General features: G+C 32.2%; 1 protein-coding gene across 4 annotated transcripts in view; it reads right to left on the reverse strand.

Annotated features, from left to right (window-relative positions):
- Positions 1-12,560, reverse strand: part of LOC126779417 (sphingomyelin phosphodiesterase) — a 23,637-nt gene continuing 11,077 nt past the window's right edge. For 2 of the 4 annotated variants that reach the window (XM_050503351.1, XM_050503445.1), the window contains exons 2-13: positions 7,776-7,865; positions 7,047-7,531; positions 6,714-6,945; positions 6,478-6,638; positions 5,977-6,149; positions 4,025-4,219; positions 3,412-3,665; positions 3,228-3,337; positions 2,929-3,113; positions 1,751-1,942; positions 1,215-1,301; positions 224-333 (exon numbers count right to left, since the gene is read on the reverse strand). In XM_050503351.1, coding sequence (XP_050359308.1) covers positions 1,223-1,301; positions 1,751-1,942; positions 2,929-3,113; positions 3,228-3,337; positions 3,412-3,665; positions 4,025-4,219; positions 5,977-6,149; positions 6,478-6,638; positions 6,714-6,945; positions 7,047-7,531; positions 7,776-7,839 — 2,130 coding nt within the window. In that variant the 5' untranslated portion in view covers positions 7,840-7,865 and the 3' untranslated portion in view covers positions 224-333; positions 1,215-1,222. Of the gene's footprint in view, positions 334-1,035; positions 1,098-1,214; positions 1,302-1,750; positions 1,943-2,928; positions 3,114-3,227; positions 3,338-3,411; positions 3,666-4,024; positions 4,220-5,976; positions 6,150-6,477; positions 6,639-6,713; positions 6,946-7,046; positions 7,532-7,775; positions 7,866-12,560 lie in introns of all 4 variants that reach the window. The other 2 variants (XM_050503613.1, XM_050503523.1) reach the window with 2 other exon arrangements.

Consider the following 12,560-nt stretch of genomic DNA (forward strand, 5'->3'; position numbering starts at 1 on the left):
TTTCATTTGTATCATTTATTATGAAGATAAAAAGTTCCTACGTATAAAATTTTAATTACACAATTTACAGAAGATATTTACAGTACCTTATCGATGACATTTTACTTTTCAAAATTAACTAGTAATAAAGACTAAAAATAATGTATGGTTAGGTCAAGACTAACTTTTGTTTTTTATAAAAATAAATATGTACTTGAAATTCTTTGTTCTAGTACAATCCCGTGGCGTGGATACTATTAGCCTTATAATATTTTTCTTAATTTTCAACCGAGACCCATAACAAACTTTGGTATTTGATAAGCGACTTGTGGTATTTGCATCAACATTGATACTCTGTAATAAAAAAAAGGAAAAGTTAATTTTTTAAAGATAATAAACAGACAAGCTGAACAATAGGATATTTACGGGACATATGATGAATATGACATGAAATTTTTATATTAATATAATTTCGAAAAACAATCATCACCATAGAAATAAAAGACATTATTCTAGCATGTTGCTTCACAACTGGCGAGGTCGACCTGGTGATGTAACTTACCGTGCACTTGCTTCAAAATAAGCAGTAATTAAGTTTATACTATATCGTTGAGTACAATTGAGTATTTTTAGGTTTATTTGACAAATTTGAAAAGCAGAAGTTTGTTAGTCATTTAAGATTTAGGACAGGCAGTAGCGTAGCAATCATAGGGTAAAGCGGTGCGGTGCGCTGGCCCCTAGGTGCTACATTTGAAATTTTATTATCAGATTATATTTTCATACTAGCAATACTATATTTTATTCTTATTCCAAATTCATTATAATTTACATTACAAGTAGAAAAAAGATCATCTAATATTTCTATACTTTATCGACATCTGTACCAATCAATGTAACGCTACACCGGGGTCTTTATCCGTCTAGCTACGCTACTGAACGTAGGTAATAAAAACAAAAAGCTATCAATATTTTGATTATTATATTACAATAGCCTGCCATAAGACATGAAAAATGTGTATCTAAATGTATTTTTATAAAAAACCTCGACACACCAACCTTTGTCCAAGCAGGATCTATATAAATAGTTCCACCACCTTTAAACTTGCTGTACACTAGGTCTGTGAGATATAAAAAGAATTAATACATAGCAGGAATATTGAAAGCGGTTATAAGCATAGTAGCGTTTCTATTGTAAAACTATTTACAATTGTATTAATCTAACACTTTTGAAGTACCATTAGATCTAAATCATAAGAAGCGAACAGAGAGTGATAAGTAGAGTACGGTAAATGGTCATGCAGAAGTCCAGAAGCGAAGAGAAACTGTAATGTTAGGCATAAGTTAAGTACTTTTTATTATTTTTAAAGTAAAATAAATGTGATGTCCATGTCCCTACTAATATTATAAATACAATAGTAAGTTTGTTTATTTGATTGTTTGTTACGCGTTCACGTCTAAACTACTGAACTGATCCTCATGAAATTTTACATACACTTTGTCAGTGGTATAGAAAATGACAAAGGGTACCTAATACACTCACAGGCGGGCGAAGCTGCGGGCAGATACTAGTGTTTTATAAATAACATCTTAAGTCAATAACTTCCCCAATCAATGTAAGGTACAAATAGAAGAGGAGGTAATATTTCAAGATCGAATTAAACTGCAAGGCAACGTTTTTAACGAAGATTGACAATTTTTGTTTGCCTGCTGATGAATTGATAATAATGTAATGAAAGCTAATGTGATTGGCGAGTTAGCGTTAGCAACTCACGAGACGGACAGGCCATTGTAGAGCCAGGCGCGCCACGTCTGTGGCGTCGGTACGGCGCCGTCGATTCGCGCTTCGATGTGTCCGCAGAGCGCGCGCCGGTCGTGTGACCGACCGGAACGCGCGTCGCAAATCAGGCGCTTGCGACATTCTCCGTCGCATGTCCCACGCCGCGGACTGTTTTTCCAGTAGTGTCTGAATGTTAAAGGCAACTTTTATATACCATAATTTCAAATATGCAATGCTGTAGATTTTATGTCTTGGTGTTGTATGTTACTGGTCACATATAAGGAATAATAAGTAAATCAAATATAAAAATAATAAGAATTCATGATTTTTTATTAAAATCAAAATACATGCATTTCTTTGTCATTGTATATGAAATAAACATTAAGTCATTGGCCCGGGTTTAAATAACTCTCTTCAGAATTTTTGTAGCTTATAGAATTCGGAAACTTTTCGAAGCAAGGGAGTTGGTATACATCCGAATTCCAGGGTCTTATTGAAAAATCCTTTAAATAAAACCCATAAAAAATCCCAATAACTTTTTAGTAAGCTGTAACAAGGATTTGAACCCTTGGGATCTGCAGCATAATGAGAATGATGCTAGACTAATGGGCATTTGATAGTAACTTATACCTACTTACTATTCAAAAGCTATAAAAGTTTGACTAAATAGTTTAAATAAAAATAAAGGTAACATATTTATATATTACGAGACATTTTAAGCCATTCGAATTGAGTGATTTAGTGATTGAGTGAACCTAACAAAATAAAATTAATAATATATTACTTTTAAAAATTAGTAATATAGGTTGTTTATATTTTGATTAATAATAAATTATTATTATCTTTAATATGTCTTTACTCTCTCTCAAAAATATATTAAGCAAAGTAGTTTACGTAAGAAGTTGTAATAAAATGTATTGTCTTAATATAAATACGAAAACATTAAATTATAATATAACAAAAACAACACGTACAAAAACGACAAATATGTAACAATATTGTCAACCTGTTTTTTTACGTTATATGCACTAAATAATTTAGCTACATAATGGATGACAACGCGACGCATAACACGCAGCAATAGATAGCACCGATGATAATTTCAGTTTATATGTCACTACTATCGGTAGCTACAATATATAAATAAAAATTAACCTAATATGAGTACTTACTTGTGATATAAGTTAAAGACGTCTTCTTTAGAAGTCATGTCGTCTATAAACTTGTCCCAATCCTGTGGGCGAAGTGATGGCATCATGTAGGCTGACCGCGTTGAGTATAATTTATACCATATTGGATAACCAAACAGATTAGCTTCCTTTAAATTCATTATCCAGGTTTCGTGATCAACTACCAACTGAAATACAGAAATATGTCAATTGCTTACATTTTAGGTTTTTTAAATAAAGGTGTTCGTTAGAACGTAACTAAAAAAATTTATTGAGCTTGATATAATTTTATTAATACTTACTCGAGTTGTAGCATCGTGATCACCGTCGACATAATATATTCTATATCCTAAGTTTAAGTCATAGTACGGTGATACAGAAGGTCCAACATAAGCTATACTCGTCGCTCTCCCTACGATAATAGGAAATATTAATGTGTTTTTATTTACTATCAAAATTATTTTATTACTTCAAGATTATACACACCTAAATCATTTGGATCGTAAAACACTTCAAATTCATCGAAATGCGTATGACCAAAGAACTGAGCGGTTATTGTTGACTCATATCTATTAATTATAGCATAATAATTTCTGCTCCAAACTTTAAGACAATCGGAATGTCCGGGTGGGATGTGGCCAATTATGTGAACCTTTTCACCATTAAATTCAGCCGATTGTAATTCATAAATAAACCACTGCAATTCTGTTGCTGGGTCTGTACTGTTTAGTAACAGCCACCTGAAATCAAAGACGGGCAGTAAATTATTAGGGCATTATATATCTATATGAGAGGCAATTCACTGTTTACTTTCATAGATTTTGATTCATAGTTTTAAATTGTCTTATGTCAACTAAATTTATGTATATATATATATGTAATTCATCTCATGCTTGGTGGCAAATAATGCGTAATGAGGAAACTAACTGTCTGGTAAAAGAAAATTAGCCAAATTTATATCCAATAATCATCAGCTAGTAAAGTAGCGTGGTGAAATAAACTTTAAAATATACTTTGAAGGCGAATATACTTCGAAGACCTTACCTAGCAGTAGAACATTTACAGATGTATGATAATGTATTCTTTGTTAAATAATTACCAGTTTTTGTTATTGCAATAGTTCATGTTAAGCGATATAATGCGGAAGCCGGGTCGGACGAGCACGGAATAGAAGGCTCCGCGACGGACGGTATGGGACACGCCAGCGGGTAGCCAGCGCCGCCACTGCGCGTCCAGCTCGTTGTACAACCACGCGATGTTCGACTCGGAAGACGAGATGTACGGTGGGGGGAAACTGGAACATAATTATTTCCATACTAATTTAAAAAAAATGTTAATCTGTTTAACTTCGTATTCTTTGGATGAGTAAATACTTTTTAAAAAACAGTCAAAACTAAATCTTATCGCATGGGAATAGTAAGCTATAGGCTGAGCAAGGAAAAAATTATGTTGTTGTAGTTGGACACAAATCTAAAATAAGTAAATTCCAATTATCGATTATGTATTTTTCGTTTCCACCTATGCAAATATCCTAGAACGACAATGAAGCATTTTTTGTCAATTACTTTCTTGGGCTTCCAAAAACCATTCCTAGGAATGTATATGATATGAGAAAAAAATGTAGGTTAAGAAAATGGCTACATATTATACTTTTATATTGTTAGTGGTTTCTGCTTGTCAAAATTCAACGAATACTAAAGTCAGCAGTAATCATGTTATTTCACACAATTGTGTAGATTTGAATTCATATAAAATTTACCACCCACCTACTTCCCAACGTACTTACTCAAATTACTCGTAATGTGGGCTTATGGTATCAATAATTGACTTATGAAAAACTGTTACCCGCATTTTGTATGAAAACATTTACTAGTAAATTATATTGGAATCTAACATTGTGCGGGTAACAAATATTATAACAATTGTGTTTTCGTTATCGTTCGTGAATTGACTTCATTTACTTTATTTCTAGTCATATGGAGTATTTCTAATTCGAGACAAATTTATTTTGTTACGAGTATTATATTATTGGTTGAACTGCCCGTGTCAGGAAATTGAATTTTTCGGAACGTATTAAATAATTATAATAATAATAATAATAATATCCTGGGACTTTATTCACACACAGCCATCTGATCCCAAATTAAGCAGAGCTTGTGCCGTGGAAACCAGACAACTGATATACTACATATACTATTTTTCTTTTGTAAATACATACTTATTTAGATAATTGCATCCAGACTCAGGGCAAACAGACATGTTCATGCACACAAATGTCTGTCCTGGATGGGAATCGAACCCACAACCTTCGGCGTGAAAAGCAGGTATCTACCAACCACGCCAAACGGCTCGTCTAATTTCAGCAATAAATATGAAACAATATGTATATTACTTCTATATATGGCCCAGTAGCCAGAAAACATGAATCTTAATGAAACATTTTGAGTTCAAGCCCGGCCAAGCACCTCTGACTTTTCAAGTACTTATTTTGTGTTTGTAATTCATCTCGTGCTTATGTCGAAATTTATGAGTAGTGTGATACACATGTGACGAATGAATTCAGCGAACCTTATTGGAACAGCGTGGTGGAATAAGCTCTAAACCTTTTCCTCGAGAGGAGAGTAGGGATTTGCCTAGCACAACAACATTTATAGGTTGCATTTTTTTTTAAATAATCTGATTCATTCTTCATACGGCTGTTTACGGAATACCGAATAATACTACAGCTGTTGTAGGTATATTCGTATTTAACCTTAATAGCGTAATAAATAATAAGTAAAAAAATCAAACCGGTACTTAATATTTTTGTATCTGCAGATTTATAACGTTTTACAACGAAAAACACTTTTGCATTCCTTAATTAATTCAGCAAAATGAAAAAAAACATGATTTTTTTTTATTATTAATTCTGAAATTCTTAGTATGAGGTTTCAGGTAACTTTAATCTTGATTCAAATACGCAATATCAATTGTCGTGTTATTAACAAATTTAAGTTTATTTAAAACAATAACATATTTATTTAAAACGTATCAAAAAATACTGTATTATACCTGTTTACCGGTGAAGATTCGTGATTACCAAGGGCAGGAAATATCGGTACACCAGGGAACATATCTGACATTTGAGCTACTGTTTCTTGAAGAACTTTAAGATTTTCTTCCTTCGTTTGGTTCCAGACGTCGTGTGGTGGTAAATCTCCGGTCCATAATATGTAGTCTATATCCTAAAGTAACAATGTGTTTATGTTAAATTACATAACGAATAAATAACTTACGTAAACAGATACATATTGATATGATAGTGATGGTAATATCACAACGATTCTTTATCCAAACAACAAAAATTATGAACGTATTTAAAACATCGTCACATATATTTTCCCAAATAATACTTATTAATCATAAACATTTATAACTAACAACAACAAGTTTGTTAGTTAGACTTATCAAATTTAATATTACATTGGAAAATTTAACACTTTAAACTTTTCTTTAAATTACTTTTGATTTAAAGTAGAAAAATGGTAACCGAAGTTATTGAGTTTAGCTTACGGTATGTGTGTCAGCTATGTGTTTTAACATGTGGTCGATGGTGCGTTTAGGTGTGTCACACTTGCGGTAGTCTCCCCAACGGCCTGCTCCACCTCCTGGAGTCAACGCGGGACCGCTAGACGCACGACAGCAAAGTGGCTCGTTGCATTCGGCATTTGCACCTACGAGAATTAGGAATAAATAATGTAATTCTTGATAAAATCATAGCACTTGCACTCATACTTTAAATAAATTACCTTCAGCATAGTATGGGTCAAAATGAGTGTCAGAAATTTGCAGAACTTTGAAGGTTGGAGCCTTTTCAATAGGTGCTTCGAGGGCACGCACTGCCGGCTTCGGTACTGGCGGAAAGGCCACTTCCCATTCGTGATAGGGATTATAAACGTCGCCACAAGCATCTCCAATAACAAAACTGCATATTTCGTCCGGACCGATTGTGATTCTTTTTAGCACGTAAACTACTTCACTCTAAATTTAGGAAAAATACTATTAATAGTAAATAAACAACGTTCAATAAATTATTACTTATAATAATATTAATTTCACAATCATCATTATCAATGCCTTACCCCAAATAGTCTTGTGATTCCTTCACAGACTCTTGCAGACTGAATATTTAATGAGACACAAAATTGATATATCATTTTATTTATTTCTTCTTTGCTTTTACCGAGTCTTATGTAGTGCTGTAATAAGCCAGCGCCAGCTTTGCATGCAGTGCAGGATACTTTTGACATAACGGAATGTTCAACTTCATAGTAAACTTGTTTCAAATTAAGCAATTTTAATGCTTTATCTACAAACAGGGGTAAATTTGAACTTTTGTCACTATCCCATAGAAGTCGGGAGTAATTTCGTTTTAAGGCTGCCATATGGGCAATAAGTTCTGTTTCATTAGCAGATGGAGGTAGTTTGTGGGTGAAGTTTGATGGCTTGAAAAATGGTTCTTCATTACGAGGTGTCTCGGTCCAATTCCAAGTATCCATAGGTGGTCTCCATTTTATGTAAGGCTTAATATTTCTGCCTGACTGTTGCTGCAGAAACAACGGATTACCTACGGAATTTAAAATAATATTGAACGATAATCTTAATAAATTAACTAAGATAATTAATAACTCTATATCTCTTATATTGACGATTTAAATAAAAGGACTCATCGTTAATACAATTTCAGTAATAAAAATATTTTTTTAATATTAGGTTTAGTCCTTAAATTACTTTCAAAATAATGTGTAAATTTACTTTTATTGAAGTAACGAGAATAAAGTTCTAGTTCATGTAAAAAAGTTTCCACTTACCTGATATCGTCGTAATTGAAAAAACGATTACTATTTGTAAACGCCATGGTATTCTTAATATCATCACTGAAATTAATGAAGGAAGATGATCTGTAAAGAAGAAATTATTTATAAAATAAACATGATATTATGTTAATTATTAGTGTAAGTTAATCCTTTATTCCGAACAAAATACAACACTATAAATAAAAAGTTTTACTGTGTTTAATGCAACATAATGATCTTTCACTTCAAGAATGTCCAATACTGTCCACATTAAAATATTATCCATAATAAAGTTCGTCATAAACTTATTGCCTTTCACATAAGATACGTAATAAAAATCTCATAAAGTTTTTTTTTGTAGAGACATTTAAAGTATTGAATTCATCAAGAACAAAAATCCTAGAGAAAGTAGGTCAAAATGATGATAGTTGACATAAAAGATAATCATAAACAAAATACTGTAGGTTTTATTTTCATCTCTAGTAACGATACTACATAACCAGAGGTGAGAGTTATTTTGATGTTTTCCTATTTGGAATAGCTACCTACGGAAATAGGTTTTTGTTGAAGTTTTTAAGTTATTAAAACGCAATTTAAAATGGAATCTAAGCGGAATCGTCACAAAATAATTATTTGGAATTGTATCGGTATTTTATCTATCTACAAAAATATGATTAATGTCAACATTATTAGGCAAAATTTTGTCGGTAGGTATACGTTCTCTTTTATAAAGTACCTAATGTTACATATGTATGATATAATATTGTATAAAATAAGATATTGCTGCTGTGTTGCAATTTGAAAGACTAGGTATGAGAAGAACCTAATGTAAAGGTAAACTTTTTACTTTCTTTGTTTTTTTGTTTGATAATATCAATAAATAATGTTATTATTTTATTGCAATGATTATAGTATAAATATTTTTCATAAGTACAAGCACATAAATAATTTACAAATCGATTGCTAGAATACTAACGCAAAATTGCAGAGCGAAAAATTGCCTATATAACCGATTTTCTAAAGTTTGTATTATATGCGATGTTGAATTTTATAATTTAATTTCCTATCTTATACCTAGTATTATTTGAAGTCATTTCTTTCGACTTCGTACAAGGAGTGTGAGTCAGCGGTTTTTACAGATACAGCGAGTACACGGACGTGGAGGTCGCCACTTTCTCCTCGCTTCATTGACTTTACTGGAAAGAAAGTGACGGTGGTATCGCACACATGTTTTGCAGTTCGTAAAATATGTGCACAAAAATTGATACAGCCAATATTTAAAATAAGCATAATCATGGTGTGAAGTCGTTTCGTATGCTCGTTCATGCTATTAAATGATATCGAATCTCTATATTTTACCGTATAAAACTTTCCGTACTGACTTTGCATAACTACGACAAAGGGCTTAGCTCGAGGTATTAAAAAAAATTAAATACGAATATTTTTATACATTAAATATCTAGAAATTTGTTTACACTGCAAAATGGCTTAGCGTCTTAGCGCACGCCCCAATTTTTCTTTTGCTTTTTTAAGCATATCTTAGAGTTTTTATTTGTGATTTTTTTATTTCTATATAATTAGTATGACTCGATCTGTCTAGGTATATGTACCTAATATAACTTATTTATTTTTCACTAGTTTTGACATAAACGGTAAGTAATAGGTATATGTTATAACTCGTATTGTGCATAAAAATAGATATAATCAAATTAATGTAGTACATTATCTTATATATACTATTAAAATATAGACTTACAGTGTTCATGATTTAATAAATCATTGAACTTGTATGGTAAATAATACTAATCTATCTATCTACTATCAAAAATATATCAAGACTTTCATTACAATATTAACTTATAACTTCCTTTTTGTGGCGATAGCATAAAATATACTTTTGAACTTGTTATATTTTAAAACGGAATCTACATACATTTATTTATAAATGGATTGATTTTAAATGACCGGATACAAAGAAGATTACAAAAGACTTACATCACATTGGTAACTAGAAAGAAGTATTCATTCAAACCACTTTCATTCGGCAGCTTGCCAGCTAAGATACCAAATCGTTTCATCTCGTCCACTTTCACTGGATTTCACGTTGTCCTGTACTTTAATAATTTACCGAGATATCATTCGCTATTAATTTTACATTCGAGTATCGTATAATGGATAAAAAACATTAATATTATGATAAATATTAGTTCATTAACGTTTATTACACAAGTGATTTGTTTGTATTTTATCATTTATTTTTGGTTCTTTAGTTTATATATAAATTATTCATAAAGTACGAGATATTCTTTTTTACTTATCTTCCCTTCTACTATCTATGATTCGGATTTCTAGTGAAATGAGGCCCGATGTTTTCGCTTCCTATTCTAGTTTAGATTTCTAAAATAGGTTCTTGAGCAAAAACTGGTTTGCAATAATATCACTTATAGGCGAGTTTTGAGACAAAAACAGTTAACCGGATATTCATATGTTTCCATTGCCATAATCTGCGACAAACTATTTAATACATACATTCTCTTAATCAAAATTTGACCACCACCACCACTGAATTTTCATATGCTTAATTTGTAATTATAATTCAACTCGTGCTTTACGGTGAATGAAAACATCGTAAGGAAACCTGCACGTGTCTAATTTCACTGATATTCTGCCACATGTGTATTCGACCAAATATTAATAATAATATTCGCATTGGAGCAGCGTGGAATGAGCTCCAAACCTTCTCCTCAAAAAGGGAGAGGAGGCCATAGCCCAGCAGTGGGACATTCACAGGCTGTTACGTGTGCGTGTACGTATACGGCGTCATAATATTTATCAAGTTAATAGACTTATGATTCAATAATAAGGTCAAGCTCTAAGGCCAAAAAATACATTAGTTATTGAAGCAATACATTACAACTTTAATAATTTTGTTAAGTTTTACTTAACAATATTGTCACTTAAGGAACGGTATATTTAGGATCAAAGTCAAGTAAGTCATCCGTAAAAGGGGCCAACTCGCAGAATAACGGACAAGGCTGCAACGAGTGTTTTTCTAGACCTTTGCTTGCCTTCATGCTGACTTGAGGTAGCTGATAAATAAATAACAACTCTAAGTTTCATTATTGAGCTGAAAACAATATTAAGTGTTATTTGCTTAGAACAAAAGTAACTGAATATATGTTCTAAGAAATAAACAAATAGATAAGAAATAAAATAACAGAATGCGTCTTTGAAGCACGTATCTTGGATAAAGCTTGTGATTACAAATTACAATTATTATTATTATTACAAGATATTATTCATTATTCTTACAAGAAAATTAACACTTTTTATCGTTTAATAGTTGTTTACTTTGTAGTCTTGCGATTATTGCTGGACCATTAATTGATTCCTAAGTCTATAAAATTACACTTACTACAGTTTTCTCTTTTATTTTAAACCTTATTTTGGAATTATTTTGTGGAACAGATATTTTTGTTAGTTACTTGACTCGTTATATAATTAGTTTTAGGTTCTAGTTTTCGTACGCGTACATAATATTAGTTTTAAGTTATGATATATTACTTTATAATGAGATATAATACATAATATAGATTACTGGTGGTAGAGCTTTGTGCAAGCTCGTCTGGGTAGGTACCACCCACTCATCAGATATTCTACCGCAAAACAGCAGTACTTGGTATTGTTATGTTCCGGTTTGAAGGGTGAGTGAGCCAGTGTAATTACAGACACAAGGGACTTAACATCTTAGTTCCCAAGGTTGGTGGCACATTGGTGATGTTAACGATGATTAACATTTCTTACAATGCCAATGCCTATGGGAGTTGGTGACCACTTACCATCAGGTAGCACAAATTTACATATTTATAACGCCGTAAGAATAACATTTAAAATATAGGACTGTATAACCAAGGCGTGTACTCGTATGCCTGAAACTATTCATCACCACGTTGGAGGACGTCTTTATGATGATTAATGTGCGATAGCTAGCCGAATAGGCATCATGCGTAGCCTAAACTTAGTCTTTTATCGTTTCGGTATGAATTTGAATAAGACTGAGGTCCTGTTCCACAGAAATGTCGTGCCTGAACAAATGCATTTTAACTGCCATCAGGTAACTGCTGCATTAATTCATTAATTTAAGGAAGCTGAATAGACCATACTTGAAGAATCTTTGAAGGATAAAATACAAAATGAGATTATCTGGAGAAGAATTAGAGTCACTATGGAATGAAGTGGCAGTGTATTGAAAAACCGATGATCGATGAAGCAGAGTTTAGACCACGGATCGGCAAATGCAGCGTTAAACTTATGGACTTATAGCCAGTTGTACCGATGACACCCAATTGGATGCGGAAGCCGGGGAACCTTGGGAGAGACCTATTCCCAGTACCGTACCAGTGCCCAGGACCGCGATTGGATATGATAATGATGATGAATGACATATAAACATAATATTATTTCATATGTATTGTCGAGCCAAGATATCTATTCGCCCATACTGTGCATATTTAGTACCTACATATCGCACGCGTCATGTCCAGTCAGAGGTCCGTGTAAAACAGCTCAACATTTATTGTAAAGAAATTTTGTTATTATTATTGTTGTTTTAAAACAAGTCAATATATATTTAAGCCCTTTCTTTTTCCTAGGGAAACTAGTTTGTCAGTTCCAGTATCAATTTACATATAGTATTTATTATGAGAAAATTACTTTATGATTGCTACATTAATGTTTATATTTAATACGGATGTGAAATTCAAAGAAATATAAGAGCCATAGTTTTTACCAACTCGACTT

The sequence above is a fragment of the Nymphalis io genome, chromosome 1, assembly GCF_905147045.1.
Source record: "Nymphalis io chromosome 1, ilAglIoxx1.1, whole genome shotgun sequence".
NCBI lineage: Eukaryota > Metazoa > Arthropoda > Insecta > Lepidoptera > Nymphalidae > Nymphalis > Nymphalis io.